The sequence below is a fragment of the Eumetopias jubatus genome, unplaced genomic scaffold (genome assembly GCF_037043125.1).
Source record: "Eumetopias jubatus isolate StellerSeaLion01/CBP00866 unplaced genomic scaffold, mEumJub1_p1.0 scaffold_7, whole genome shotgun sequence".
Lineage (NCBI taxonomy): Eukaryota > Metazoa > Chordata > Mammalia > Carnivora > Otariidae > Eumetopias > Eumetopias jubatus.
The window spans coordinates 145,951,532-145,967,378 of record NW_028274813.1 but is presented as its reverse complement, the minus strand read 5'-3'; the positions used below and the strand labels follow the sequence as shown (position 1 = coordinate 145,967,378).

Below are 15,847 nucleotides of genomic sequence, written 5' to 3'. Positions count from 1 at the left end.
AAACATATATACCTTTATGATGATTTTTAATTCTCATTTTTAAAAAATTTTCTCTGTGGAGTTCCAGCTGTTGGTTTCTTTTGTTTAGCATTAATAAAATAGTTTCTGATGCCGTATGAAGATTTGGATACCTGTAAGTCATAGAAGATTTTTTCTTTTGTTGCTTATTTTGACCAGATAAAAATTATTAAGTTGGATGAGTTACGTGATCATTTGAAAGGCTGATTTTTTTTTTTTTTTTTTTAGTGAAGTAAATACCTAGTCTTAAGATATTTAATACAGAAGATCCAGGACATTTTACCTTATATATTTCTTAAACCTGAATTCACATGGCTAGAATGTCCTGCAGTTTTATGGAGATGGACTTGGTGTGTGAGCATGCATGCATGTGTGTGATTTTCAGATATAGCTAGTATTAGAAGGCTGACCTGTGGTCGCTTCCGCGATAGTCATGTCAGTATGACCAGAATGTAAGCATTTTGCATTCAGTGTGGATGTCTCCCCCTTTCTGACCACACCAGTATTCATGGAAACTTGTGCACCCAACGGACAAGTACTCCAACAAGGACTGCCCAGATAATGCCGAGGAGTATGAGCGTGCCACCCGCTACAACTACACCAGTGAGGAGAAGTTCGCCCTGGTGGAGGTGCGGTTTGCTTTCTTTTCCTCCACAGCTCTGGCCTCAGACTGTCTTCCCATTCAAAGCAAAGGCAAAAACTTGAGTAAAATTCAATGCACAGTTTCATGTTGTCGCTTCTAACTGAGCCAGCCACGTGGCCCCTGAAGTTAGTTTTTAAAACACTTCTGCCTCCACTGCTCTATCTCACTTTTGTTATGGATCAGGTGACCATTCATGTATGAGCGTGTTTTTCTCCCTGTTCTAATCCATTGGTCAGTTGGTCTGTCCTTGTTCTCATGCCCCTCTGTCTTTTCTTTTTTTTTTTTAAAGATTGTTTTATTTATTCATTCGAGACACAGAGATACAGAGAGAACATGAGCAGGGGGAGAAGCAGGGGGAGGGGGAGAAGAAGGCTCCCCACAGAGCAGGCATCCCGATGCAGGGCTTGATGTGGGGCTCCATCCCAGGATGCTGGGATCATGACCTGAGCCGAAGGCAGACACTGAACCATCTGAGCCACCCAGGCGCCCCTCATGCCCCTCTGTCTTATTTACTGTAGCTGGTTCTGTGTCTGGTAAAGCAAGCTTCTCTTTCTTTAAGAGTTCCTTGGTTATTCTTGCCATTTGTATTTTCATATAAATTTTAGAATCATTTTTTTCATATCTCACAGTGAAATCTGTTGAAATTTTTTATGGAGATATGAATAAACCTATAGGTCATTTTAGGGAGAATTGATAAATATAAAATATTAAAACTTTTATGAACATGGTCTATCCCTCCATTTATTTAGATTCTCTCTAATTTCTCTTTTATAATCTGTAAAACTCTTACACATCTTGTGTTAGCTTTATTTCTAGGTATTTGATATTAGATGATAGGTTTTAAATTTTTTCTAAATGTTTGTCATTGATACTTAGAATTAAAATTATTTTTTGTATTTTTTCTTGTATCTGCCAACCTGTCTAAACTCATTTGTTAATTGTAACAAATTATCCATTGGATTTTCTGCCAATATAATCATTATCTGAAAATGATGGCAGTTTTATTTATCCCAACTTTACATTTTTGTTTATTTTTTTAATCACAACGGATGGAACCCCTACTTGTTAAATGAGGCACCAGGCATCCTTGTCTCATTCCTCATCTCAAAGGGAAAGCTTTCAACATTTCACCATATAATGTGTTTGCTGTAGGTTTTCTTTTTTTTAATTTTATTTATTTATTAGAGAGACAGAGCACAAGCAGGGGGAGGGGCAGGAGAGGGAGAGGGAGAAGCCGACTCCCCGCTGAGCAGGGAGCCCGACTCGGGGCTCTCTCTCAGGACCCTGGGACCATGACCTGAGCCGAAGGCAGACACTCACCAACTGAGGCTCCCAGGCACCCCTGCTGTAGGTTTCTTGTAGCCAACCTTCATCAGTAAGGAACTTGCCTTCCATTCTGGTTTGCTAAGAGATTTTATTATGAGTTGATATTAATTCTGTTAAATACTTTGTATCCACTGAGGTACTTCTGTGACTTTTCTCTTTTATTCCATTAATGTGGTGAATTTACATTGATTGTGAGGGTTTTTTTTTTCCCCCCACTTTTTTTTCCCCTACTTTTTTTTTTTTTTTTTGAATCAAGTTTGATGTTAAGGTAGCCTTGCATTCCTGGTATAAACTCAACTCAGTCATGACAGATTATCCTCTTTATATAATGTTGGATATAGTTTGCTAGTATTTTGCTTAGGATTTTTATATCAAACTTGATGAGTGAGAGTGTCTTTGCTATCACTTTTTTAAATAAACCTTGTATTATAAAATATTTTTAGGTTGACAGAAAAATTGCAAAGATGATACAGTGAGTTCCTATCTACCCCACACCCATTTTTCTTTATTGTTAACATTTCACATTAGTATTGTTATAATTAATAAACCAATATTGGTACATTTTATTAACTAAAGTCCATATTTTATTCAGATTTCGTCAGTCTTTCCATTATGTCTTAGTTCTGATCAAAGATCCCACATTACATTAAGTCATCATACCTCCTTAGGCTCCTCTGGGTTGTGAGTTTTTCAGACTTCCCTTGTGTTGGATGACCTTGACAGTTTTCAGGAGCACTGGTCAGGTATTTTGTAGAATGTTTCTCAGTTGGTATTTATGTGACTTTTTTCATAATTAGACTGGAGTTACATAGGTTTGGGGAACGAGGACCACAGAAGTGAAGCATCATTTCCATCACATCACGTCAAGGGTACATACTGTCAACAAACTCATCACGGTTGGTGTTGACCCTGGCCAAGGAAGTATCGTCAGATTTCTCCATTAGGAAGTTACCCTACACCTTCCCCTCACCCCTGCTTTATCCTTTTCATAGTATACTTTAGAGAAGGAAGTCACTGCACACAGCCCATACCTGTGTAGTGAGTAACATTACTTTTTTATAACCTTCCATTCTAGTTTTCTGGATGCTGGCTTGATAAAACAACTCCGGGGGCTCCCTTCTTTTTTGTATTGTCTGGAGTGGTTTGTGTAAGGTTCATGTTACTTCTTTCAATGTTTGCTAGCATTTACGGGTAAAGTTTTCCCTTTGTGGGATGGTTTTTGAAACATTCAGTTTCTTTACCATGTACATTTTCTATTTCTATTTGTATCAGATTTGTTAAGTTGTATTTTCAGGAATGGTAAGTTATATTTTCAGGGAATTTTCAAAGCTTTTAAAATTTTCTAATATTTGTCATAAGGTTTTTCATAATAAATTCTCATCTTATTTTGGTAATAGTTTTTTTTTTCTACACAGTATACAATTCACCTGTTTGAAGTATAAAAATTCAGTGCTTTTATATATATATATATGTGTATATATATATATATATATTCACAGAGTTGTACAATCACAATCAAATTTAAGACATTTTTGTTATGTCAAAAAGAAACTTCAGACCCGTTAGCAGTCACCCCCAATTCTCCCCTCCCTTCAGCCCTAGGCAGCCACCGATCTGCTTTGTGACTCTGTAGATTTGCTTATTCTGAACACCTCATATAAATGAAATCATACAATATGTGGCTGATTGTAATTGGCTTCTTTCACTGAACATCATGTTTTCAAGGTTCACACATGTATCAGTATTTTATTCTTTCCATTGCTGAATCCCATCCCATTGTATGGATGTATCATTTTATTTATTTTTTAGCTGATTTTTTAGTTTGGTTGTTTTTACTTTTTCACTATTACAAATAATGCTGCTATTAACTTTTGTGTACTAGTTTTTGTATGGATGCATGTTTTCATTTCTTTTCAGGATATATCTAGTAGTAGAATTGCTGGGTCATATGGTAATGCTATTTAACATTTTGAGTAACTACCATATGGGCTTTCCCAAGTGGCAGCGCTATTTTACATTCCTACCAACAGTGTATGAGGCTTCTACTTTCTCTGAATCCTTGTCAACACTTGTTATTTTCTCTTTTTGATTCTAGCCATCCTACTACATGTGAAATGTATCTCATTATGATTTTGATTTGCATTTTCCTAACAACTAATGATACTGCATATTTTCATGTGCTTCTTGGCAATTTATATATCTTCTTTGGAGAAATGTTTATTCAGATCCTTTGTCCATTTTTTAATTGGATTATTTATCTTACTGAGTTCTTTATATGTTCTAGATAAGAGTTCCTTACCAGACATATGACTTATATTCTTCCATTCTGTGATTGTCTTTTTACTTTCTTAAGGGGTCGTTTGAAGCATAAAGTCTTTTAATTTTTATAAAGTTCAGTTTACCTATTTTTTTTCTTTGGCTGCTTGTGCTTTTCATATTATACCTAAGAAACCATTTCCCAACCCAAGTCATGAAGATTTACTCTTATGTTTTCTTCTAAGAATTCTATAGTTTTGCCTCTTAAATTTAAATGTGTGATACATTCTGAGTTAATTTTTTAGTATGGTGTGAGGTGGGGGCTATGTTAGAGATTCCTGTGGGCTTGATTTGCTAGAAGGACTCACGGGGCTGAGTAGCTGTTCTACTCAAGGTTATCATTTATTTACAGTGAGAGGAGACAGATTTAAATCAGCCAAAGGCACATGGGTGAAGTCCAGGAGAAACCAGGTACAAACTTCTGGGTATCCCCTACCAGTGCACTTGTGCGGGATGTGCTTAATTTTCCCGGCAGAGATGGGTGACAACATGTGGAAAGTGTTGCCAACTAGGGAAGCTTACGCAAGATCTTAGCGTCCAGGTTTTTTGGGGGGGGGTCAGTAGTGTCGGCATGCAACACACCTTCGTGATTGACCTTGGCTACTCAGACTCCAGACTCCCAGTACAAACATAGGTGTTCACCATCAATGACGTTGGCATAAACCCCCTAGTCACGCTGGTACTGCAGTGGCCCAGAGCCTTGGGTGTACACATTCTTTTGAGGCAGAATATTCCCAGGGCTCAAGGCTCAGTTCCTAGGAGTTGGCCACAGGCCAGCCCTGAAAACAGGCCTTTCCTGGGAATATGGAGGGTTTGATCATCCCCGGCATCACCATTTAACCCTTTCCTGCACAGGAGACCAATTTCATTGTTTTGCATGTGGATACTGTTTGTTGAAAGGATAATATTTCCCTGTTGAATTGTTTTCACACACTTGTTGAAAATCAATTGACTGTAAATGTGAAGATTTATTTCTGAACTCTGTTTCTATTCCATTGATCTGTATGTTTATCCTATGCTGATATAGTCACGTAATCTCTTAATATCTGTAAACTGTGTGATAATGCCCCCCCCTTTTCATTCTTAATGCTCGCAGTTCGTGCCTTGTCTGTGTTTTTCTTGATTAGTCCTGCGGGAAAGTTGTCAATTCTATTATTTATTTACTTATTTTTTTAAACAGCTTTATCTTTGTTGATCACCTTCTATGATTTGCTTGTTTTCTGTTTTGTTAATTTTTACTTGTCAGTATTTATTTCCCTCTAGTTTGGGGGTGTGTGTATTTTCCTATTCTTTTTACAGACTTATGATGAATGTTAGATTATTATTTGTCAGACTTTTTGTTTCCTAATGTATGCCTCTAAAGCTCCAATTTACTTTTTAGCATAACTTTTCCTACATCCCATACATTTGAATATATAGTATTTTCATTTTCATTCAGGTTGATTTGAATTTGAATTCTGTTCAATTTGAATTTGAATTGGGGCATTTGCTTTTTTTTTTTCATAGAAATTTCCTTTTTCTTCCCCTCATTAGAGAACCATCCAACAAATCCCTAAAGCAGACAAATAGAACACATGAGTGTGCCTTGAGGACATTATAGTGTCTGTGATGCTGTCACAGACATGAACTTTAAGCATTTTAGTGTATTTCCTTCCAGGCCTTCTCGTGCATATTAATTCAGCATGCTATTACTGTTTAACAGATGGGATTTGGGCTATAACTTCTTTTTTCTTTTCCAGCTAATAACATATTTGCTTTCATGAATCTGTTTTATTCTTTACCCTTTAAAGTCCTTCACAGGTGTATGCCCTTATACATTTGGGAGTGTTCTGAGTGAGTTACCAAACGCCCGTTAGCTCCTTGCCAAGCCAAGCAAATCCATCCCTGTCCTCAAGGCGCTCATGGTCCAGTGGAGTCAGACCCAGGCACAGGGACAGCTGCTGAATTAGAGCTGAGTTCACTGCTCTTGGGAAGAACTACAGGGCCGCAGCTTCAGAGCAGAAACATGGGAGGCCAGGGAGAGGTGCTGTGCACCAGGAAGAGGCAGCTTCCAGGTGGAACTTGGTGTCACTTAAGAAGGAGCCATCTCCTGTCACTGTCCACCACACTGTAAGTCATGTGTCCCCCTGCAGGTGATCGCCATGATCAAAGGTCTGCAGGTGCTGATGGGCAGGATGGAGAGTGTGTTCAACCATGCCATCCGGCACACCGTCTATGCTGCACTGCAGGACTTTTCCCAGGTTACTCTCCGGGAACCACTCAGGCAGGCTATCAAGAAGAAGAAGAACGTCATCCAGAGGTCAGCCTCAGTGTAATACCTACCTGTGAGCTCAGAGTCCAAAGTTGTAGAATCAGCTTAGGTTTGAATAACTGTATAGTTAGATTTTCATAAATATGCTCAGTGCATTTATCTTCAACCTCCAGATGCCCTTCTGGTGAATTTCCTGTAAATGTAATGCAATGGGTCCAATTATTCACCTGAGCAATGTATAATAAATCGACTACAGAATGTCTGAGCAGTGGGGACGCAGGGATAGGGTGTGTTTATCTTGGGGCAGGAGAGTGTCTCAAAATCTGTTTGATGATTCTGATCACCAGGCTTTGGGGACAGGAAGCCCAGCATCACATTTCCCATCTCAAAGTGTGTCATCTTCAGTATTTTTGCTTCTGTTCCTTTTGGCCTGTCATACAAATTGGTCAGAGACTAACACAGATATTGGAGATCCAATAGCAATCTGGAGCTAGTTTTCTCTAAATATTTAGCCTTTTAAAGTTGTCTTTCAGAGACATCTATGTAAAATGAAGTTTACTTGGGCTCACAAGTATATTGATTTCATTTTTTTGCTTATAAAATTATAAATTGATGTGTTTGACACCTGGCTTGGTATGACTTTTAGCATTAATAAAATTTGATACTGTGAGTCTTCCCATTTTGCTCATGTTTGCCATAATGGGAGGCTCACCACATGGGCAATGTGAAGTATAGTCTAAGAGTAACTCAGGTTTTAGCCAGAACTTTCCCCACGAGGCGATAGGATAGGCACATGGTTACATCTACCAAGTGTGGTGCCTGTGGTGGGGGAGGGGCATCTCCATATGGTGGAGCCCTGTTGGGGATGGGAACATGTTCCAAATGTGTGTGAGACGCAGGCCCAGTCCCTACAGTTGTGTTGGTGACATGTTCCTGTTAGAAATCAGGGAATCAGCCAAGGGAGGTTGAGTTTCAGCTCCCTGGGTGGATATTTGTGGTCTGTCTCCTTCCGCTTTTTGCATGACTCAGTATTCAGGAGATAAAACATCACTTCCAGGTTAACTGATGTAAGCTGCAGCTAAGTCAGATCTTCTGGAGCTAGTAATGTCCCCCAGAAAATGATCTATTCAAAATTTCGCTTTGAACTGATCCGTTACCACGTCCCCCACTGCCCCCAAAGGAAATCACGTGTGAGAGTTGGCTGTCCTGAAAGCTATGTGTTAGGTGAGGCGATGCTGTGATTTTAAAAAGTCCTGAGGGTTTCAGGACTCTCTGCCTCACTGATGACTTGGTGGGGCTGTTTAGTGTCCTGCAGGCCATCAGGAAGACAGTGTGCGACTGGGAGACTGGGCATGAGCCCTTCAATGACCCAGCCCTGCGGGGCGAGAAGGACCCCAAGAGCGGCTTTGACATCAAAGTACCCCGGCGCGCTGTAGGACCCTCCAGCACTCAGGTTCTCATCCTCCCTGCTCCCCTGCTCCACCTGTTCCCCTGAGTGGGCTAACCCTGAGCTGAGGGTTGGTAAGCAAGGCCAGGAGTAAAATGACATAACCACTGTCTGCTCAAGATGATCAAATATTGCCTGTGCCTTTTCTGCTCCTCTGTTCCCTGCCCAAGTGAATCTGGAGCATTTTGCCAAGACATCCTTGTGATTCTTGGATTTGATGATTTGCATGCAGAATTTAATTTGACTGCATTGACTCCCATTGCAAAAATGTGGGTGAAAGTCTAATGTGTCCGTATTTACGCTGTGTCTCCTGGTGGGTGTTTAAATGTATGGTTTTACTTTTTATGTTGGGACTAAAAATGATCGTTTCTGAAGATAAAACTTTTAGAAATTTAAGAATGTAGCTTTTTTGTGTCCCTGGTCTTAAACCACCACTGCTGTTTTCTCTCCTGGCATGCCCCCCAAAAGCAGCTTTCTTTTGACTCTCATACCTGATTTAATATGTCCTTCTGCTTTTCTCTTCCCATTTTGGGGCTTAGTATTGTTTACTCATTGTTCTTCTGTTGGGGGCTTTTTATAATCTCTTCTGCCAGTCTTTCAGGGAACTACCAGCAAAGCACGTTGTTGGCTCTATATGAAACCTCTCAAATATCTGGGAGGAAGGCATTTGGACCACTTAAGGCGGGTTCTGGTTCTGTCCAACGTGCGTGCACCTTCCCCACCCTCCGTTCCCATGTGTGTCTCCCCACCCCATGATGTGTGTGTCCTGTGACTAACGGCTCTCTCCCACCTCTCCCCCCCATCTGTCCGTGTCTAGCTCTACCTGGTGCGCACCATGGCGGAGTCCTTGAGCTCTGCTGAGCTGCTGAGGCAGCTCAAGTCTTTGGGCATGGAAAGACTCTTGCATGTGGTAAACGCGTTTCTGAGGCAGTCCTACACCTATCCACCTCTTTTAACCTTTGGTGGTAAGACATCATTTGTTTTTCTTGTTGATGTTTATGGCACAGAGGTGAACTGCTCCGCAACAGATTCTTTGTCCCAAGCAGCACCAACTTCGCTACTTAGATGGGTGCCCAGACCCACTTTGAGGAGCTGGTATAGTGGTAGGCTTACCGCTCCAGCCTGGCCCTGGTCAGGGCATAGCGGAGTAGTCTTCCTCTTGTGGTTTATCTGAGTTTGGTGTAACTAATATACCATGTATATTTTCTCCCCCACAAATGTTTCCTTGGATAATGCAGCTTTACATGGTGAGAACCATGCTAGAGTCCCTCATTGCAGACAAAAGTGGTTCCAAGAAAACCTTGAGAAGTAGCCTTGAGGGGCCCACCATATTGGACATAGAAAAATTTCATCGAGAGTCATTCTTCTACACTCACTTGATAAATTTCAGTGGTAAGAGATACTGCTGACCAGCGTCTGGCCCAGCATGTTCTAACATTGCTAACACCGTCTAGACTGCTTCCGCTGACCATCCCCTGCTGTGGTCCCCTCACACACCCAGACGGTGACCTGTGTTGTAACCTTCGTGATATTCCCTCACCTGTCGCTTTAAATGTGGCGTGGCCCTTAGAAGGATGAGGGCCATGGGCCCGTGGCTGGCTCTGTGACTTGAATGCAGTCTTTATAACCCATGTGAGGTCAGAAACAGAGACGAATGTAATCTGTCACGTGGCTTGAGAACAGTGATAAGTATCAGATAGTGATAAGTGATAAGTATAAGATAGTGTTAAGTATCAGAAACAGCCCCCACGAGCAGTGATATGTGGAAGATGGCAGTCACCTTGACCAGGGCGCTGAGTGGATACCCTTGTCATTGTGGAGTCCATGTTTATTCTGGTGCTGCAGCAGCTTGCTCAGAGCAGGAAGCTTCTATCTTGGCTGCAGGTGCTGCCGGTTTGGAGTAAATAGCAAGGCTTTTGTTTTTCACTTGTCAAATGATGGACACATTTTTTTTTCATTTGTTTCTATTTTACATTAGATAAACTTGTACTGAATATGCATGTAATGCTGTATCTTTATCCTAAGTAAAATAACATGGTTTTTATTTTTCCTTTTAAAAAGGACATTTTTCCCCCTCCCAATCCCTCAAAGAAGCTCACAGGGTTGACAAGGTTCCATTGGTGGGTGGTCATGTCCGTGCCAGACCAGCAGGGGAAAGATGCTGACTCTGTTCTTTTTGTGAGAGAGAATGTGCACGGTCTAGGGTGGCTTTGCTTGCAGCCACATCGTGGTTGTCTCATCTCTGGTGTGAGGTGCCATATCACCCCTCCCTGCTCACGTCCACTCCCGCATGGCTCAGGGCTGAGATTGAAGGAGCCGGCACCTCGCACATGCCTCTCCCTGTCCTAGATCGTCCTGCTGAGTTTTTTCTGCTTGCAGAAGATTAACATGATATCATTTGAATCCTTCAAGAAACACTCCAGCAGTGCTGTGACCTTTCACAGTTGTGGTTCCGAGAGTTCTTTCTGGAACTGACAATGGGCAGGAGGATCCAGTTCCCTATTGAGATGTCCATGCCCTGGATCCTGACGGACCACATCCTGGAGACCAAGGAGGCGTCAATGATGGAGTGAGTACCCTGTGGCCGTGTCTTAGCTCTTTGTGATGACCAGGGTCCTTGGTGGCATTTGGGAGCTGGGAGATGGAGGAGGGGTTGGGCTGTTTTCAGCACTTCATTTGAAGTTGTCATACTTGGGGTAAGACTTCAGAGATTAATGCAAGTAACGGGTTTCTTGGCTTTAGACTAAAATCAGGAACTCAGGCAGCAGAAGTCACTAAGTCCCACCGTGTCAGGTACTAGTGAGGCCCTGGGGGCTCAGCTAGGGTCAGCAAAAGGAGAGGTGGCCTAGCCTCTCATGTGGCACAGCCTCTGAGCCAGATGAATTTGGGAGGGGAAATATTAATTGAATAGCTTTCTTTTGAAGTGAGGGCTCAAGGCCAGGGTAGGGGGTGGGAGACTTTCAAAATAGGAGGTTCCTGCAGGTAAAGTAATAGGAAAGGGGTATGTCTTGTGAACAGACTGGGGACTGACCCAACAGGTTCTTCGGCACACAGAGCAAATGTATCACACCTTGTCTTTGCCTGTGCACATCAGTTCTTATGTGGTGGTCAGGAGGATGGCCTTCCACTTTCTCTGGAGTGGCAGTAACATCTGTTCTGCAGCACCAGAGAGGGGATAAGGAGCATGGAGATCTAATGCAGAGGTCTTGGCGTGCCTCTGTGTTGTGTCTTTGGAGTTGAGCTTGGCCCCATGGCTTACACAGCCTTCCTGCTGTGAGGTGGAAGCGACCTTGTACCTCAGAGGGACCTTACCACTGGAGGAGACTGCTGGCTGCTGCCTTTTGTCCAAATACGGGGCTAGGGGAGAGGGGCTTTTGGCCATGCTGGACATGGTTGTGGTCAGCTGTGGAACCCAGGATCTTCATATGTTTTTCTTATTAAGTCCGACAGTTCATTCTTAGAAATAAGAAAATAACTTGTTTTGTGGTTATAAAAAAGATTGTATTCTGTGGTGAAAAACTTTGAAACATAAATAAGTGAGAAGATGATGTTACAGGAAGCCCTTGTGGACCCACCCGGGGCCCTGGGCCTGGCCTTAGTAAGTGTGTCCCATCCGTGGGATCGTCTGGCTTGGTCCATTAGGGCCCTTGGCAGGGACCCCATTTGGTGTCTGAAGTAAGAGATTGTTTTTCCTCATGTGAGATGTCAACAGTGAATGTTAAGGGACGCCTGGGTTGGCTCAGTTGTTGGGCATCTGCCTTCGGCTCGGGTCATGATCCCAGGGTCCTGGGATCGAGCCCCGCATCAGGCTCCCTGCTCAGCGGGAAGCCTGCTTCTCCCTCTCCCATTCCCCGTTTGTGTTCCCTCTCTCGCTGTGTCTCTCTCTGTCAAATAAATAAATAAAATCTTAAAAAAAAAAAAAAACAACAATGAATGTTAAATTTCGCCTGGAGTGTGGGATGTGAGAGCCAAGAAGCCCCTTGGGGAAGGCTGGGCTGACCATTTGCCCCCTCTGCAGGTACGTCCTGTACTCCCTGGACCTGTACAATGACAGCGCACACTATGCCCTCACCAGGTTCAACAAGCAGTTTCTCTACGATGAAATTGAGGCAGAGGTGAGGGCCTAGGCACCTTTAACAAACTTTAATTTCCTTTTTCTCTGAGTATTAGAGGAAGCAAATTTTCTTTATAATACAAGGAGGTTTAAACAATAGAATGAACTTTTGAAATAAACATTTTGGAGTGAACCCTTCTATCTGCATCTACACATGTGATGATTGGGGTCTTATAACATTAAGACTTGACTGCATGTCATAAGCACCTCTGTATCCTCACCTGTCTTCTGTTATGAACACAATTTAAACCAACCCTTATTTTATTTCTTTCGTTTTAGCTTTTTATTTTTGCATATTGGGAGTGATGCTTTGATGAACTTCCTTGCACCTAATTTTTTAGCTGCGTTTGATTATTTTTTGAGGACAGATTCCTACAAGTGGAACTATTAAATCTGTGTGCATGCAGCTAAGGAGATAAATCTTATTTTGTAGCTTAAGATTTAAGAGCATTTAAACTCAACAAATTTCACTGTGCATCTAGATGTCCTTCTCTGCCTCCTCACAGAGACACTAGAAAGTGCTTCTTCAGGGAGATAAAGGCTCCTGGGCCATGTAGGGTAGGCATACGGCAGAGACCTGCAGGTCCTGGGGTGGCTCCTCTTTGAGCACATAGTGTCCTTATCAGAGTTCTAGGTGGGGAGCCTAACCCCATTTGCAAGGGAAGATACAGTTTTGGGGCTGGAGTCACAAGGCTGTGTCCATCCTATGTCTCCTCCCCGACCTCAGTGCCCAGAGCAGCCGGCCATGTTCCAGGGGAGGCCACATGTGGCCCCTGGGATACACAGCCCGGTGGCAGGAGCAGAACCCAAAGGCAGTGCATATTAACCACTGGGAACACATGTTGAAGAGAGACTTTTTCATAATCCTTTGCCTTTAAGAGACAGGGAGCATTTTTCTCCATCAGTAAGAGAGGTTCTGATAGAATTTTCAGTGGCTGTGTAGTAGTCACTCCTGGCCACACCAGGATATATTTAATCTGTTGTTTTTAGACAATGAGGTTGTTTCTTGTTTCTCTTTTCTAATAAGAGAGCCTTTGTTAGTTGCCTTAACAAAAGATTTTCTTTTAACTTTATATTCCCAGAACGTATTCATTTTATAACTGGAAGTTTGTACCTTTTGACCACTTTCACCCATTTTGCCCATCCCTACCTACCCCTGCCTCTGGAACCACCAGTCTGTTCTCTATGCATTTGTTTTGTTGTTGTTTTTAAGATTCCACATATAAGTGAGATTGTACAGTATTTGTCTTTGTCTGACTTATTTCAGTGAGCATAATGCCCTCAGGGTCCATCCATGTAGTTGCAAATGGCAGGATTTCCTTTTTTATGACTGAGTAATATTCATGTGTGTGTGTCACAATTCTGTATATGTTTATCCATCAGTGGACACTTAGGTTGCTTCCATGTCTTGGCTCTTGTAAATAATGCTGCTGTAAACATGGGGGTGCATATATCTTTTCAAGTTAGTATGTTCAATTTTTTTGGTTAAATACCTAGAAATGGAATTTGGTGGATCAAGAGTGTTTTTTTTTCCTCAATTGTCTTATTTGATCTTTAGGAAATAAAAATCTAATATATGCTTTCTTTTTCTTCAGGTGAATCTATGCTTTGACCAATTTGTTTATAAGCTGGCAGACCAGATATTTGCATATTATAAGGTTATGGCAGGAAGGTGAGTCTATGGTTTATGATTGGGACATGAAATCTTGGGTAACTTGATCTGACATTTCCATTAAAATTCACAGCATATGAGAAGTGTCTTCTCTTCTTCCATACTAGTTTGCTTCTTGATAAACGTTTACGATCAGAATGCAAGAATCAGGGAGCAACGATTCATCTCCCGCCATCTAACCGCTATGAGACACTGCTTAAGCAGAGGCATGTGCAGGTGAGTCAGACCTCTCCAGGGCATGGTGAGGCAGGGAGCTGGTATTGGCATGGTGAGGTTTTCTGAGAGTTCACTGGGTTTTAATAGATGTCAGTATGTTCTGTGACTGTGGCCACATCCTTATAAAGTGTTGAAAAAAATTTTTTTTAAAGATTTTATTTATGTATTTAACAGAGAGAGACACGGCGAGAGAGGGAACACAAGCCGGGGGAGTGGGAGAGGGAGAAGCAGGCTTCCCGCCGAGCAGGGAGCCTGATGCGGGGCTCCATCCCAGGGCCCTGAGATCATGACCTGAACCGAAGGCAGACACTTAACGACTGAGACACCCAGGCGCCCTGAAGTGTTGAAATTTTAAAAACAATTTCTTTTGGATACCCTGAAACCCAAAGGGAAGACTTGCAGCACTCTGCACCCCACCCTGCTCTGGCTCCCAGGGGAAGGCATGGCCCCAGAGGGCTTGGGTCGTCTCCAAGAGCCCAAAAGTTAGAACTTTTTAAAAGAATGAAGGTGAGAAACATTTGTCAGCTGAGTGTTAAAGAGGAGCTTTTTCTTGGCTAGCACAAAGAATAAAAAGTACAGTGCTTATTTTTTGTTTCCTTACAAACTATATATATGTCATAAATTAGGAAAATACAGAAAACTATAAGGAAAATTCCATTTAATTCTACAGATAATCACCATTCATATTTTGAGACATTTCCACCAGGATTTTGTCCATATTTTTGTTACTGAAATGATATTGAGGGACACATATATTGTTAGGACTCTGAAATAGAGAGTGAATAATTTTCTCTTACTCATTGTTGTAACACTGTGGAGGTTAGGCATGCACAGCCTGCTCCGTGGTGGCCCTGATGGTCCTGAACAGCATTATGAGGCGCATCTTCAGTGACAAACCCAGATTCTCCAGGGTGTTTGGTGAAACTTGGGGTTTCTGTCCATGACATAAGCGTAAGTTCAATGCAAAGGATGATAATACAAAAGTCCTTTATGGTTTTGACTTGTAGAAATTTCCGCTCCAGGAAAGTAGGGTATTTGATCATGACACCTATATATATTATTTGATCTAAAATGTTTACATTTTGTATATTATTTGTTTGCCTTATCTTTTGGAATTGGATTCTGGGAGAATGAATATATATATATATATTTTTTTTTTTTTTTTTTTTTAAGATTTTTATTTATTTGAGAGAGAGAACACGAGCCAGGGGAGGGGCAGAGAAGCAGACTCCCCACTGAGCAGGGAGCCCAACATGGGACTCGATCCCAGGACTCTGGGATCATGACCTGAGCCAAAGGCAGACGCTTAACCGACTGAGCCACCCAGGCACCCTTGTTTGTTTTTTATTGTTCATTCTTTTTTTCCTTTCTCCTTCTTCCAGCTCCTAGGCAGATCCATAGACCTTAATCGCCTGATTACTCAGCGTGTCTCAGCAGCCATGTATAAGTCTCTGGAACTGGCTATTGGACGATTTGAAAGTGAAGACCTGACATCAATAGTTGTAAGTGTAAGAACCTTTTGTCAGGTTCAGCAGATTTGTGGAAAACTGGTTACAAGGATTGGAGCTAATTTTAATTGTGTCCTTACTGATAAATTGAACCAATAGTAGGTTCATTTTTTGCATAGGAAGCAAAAGGTATGCACTGAACAAGCGTGGCCTATCCTGTCGTTTTTTTAGTGTCTGCTCTTAGTAGTCACAATTGTAAATTTTCAAAGAAGTAATCCTAACCTTGAATAAGTTACACCTAACTATGGCAAGAGAATAAAAGAAGGAAAATTTTAAAAATCAAAAAGAACACAGAAAAAGTATTTGAAAGAAAATGATACAGAAGATGGGCAATGA

The 15,847-nt window shown here is 41.7% G+C and overlaps 1 protein-coding gene across 4 annotated transcripts in view; it reads left to right on the top strand.

Annotated features, from left to right (window-relative positions):
• Nucleotides 1–15,847, top strand: part of CYFIP1 (cytoplasmic FMR1 interacting protein 1) — a 118,097-nt gene that overhangs the window by 56,716 nt on the left and 45,534 nt on the right. For 3 of the 4 annotated variants that reach the window (XM_028087284.2, XM_028087285.2, XM_028087283.2), the window contains 9 exons: nt 522–647; nt 6,436–6,602; nt 7,860–8,007; nt 9,240–9,393; nt 10,414–10,570; nt 12,020–12,116; nt 13,711–13,787; nt 13,895–14,003; nt 15,386–15,505. In XM_028087284.2, coding sequence (XP_027943085.1) covers nt 522–647; nt 6,436–6,602; nt 7,860–8,007; nt 9,240–9,393; nt 10,414–10,570; nt 12,020–12,116; nt 13,711–13,787; nt 13,895–14,003; nt 15,386–15,505 — 1,155 coding nt within the window. The remainder of the gene's footprint in view (nt 1–521; nt 648–6,435; nt 6,603–7,859; nt 8,008–9,239; nt 9,394–10,413; nt 10,571–12,019; nt 12,117–13,710; nt 13,788–13,894; nt 14,004–15,385; nt 15,506–15,847) is intronic. The other variant, XM_028087286.2, reaches the window with a different exon arrangement.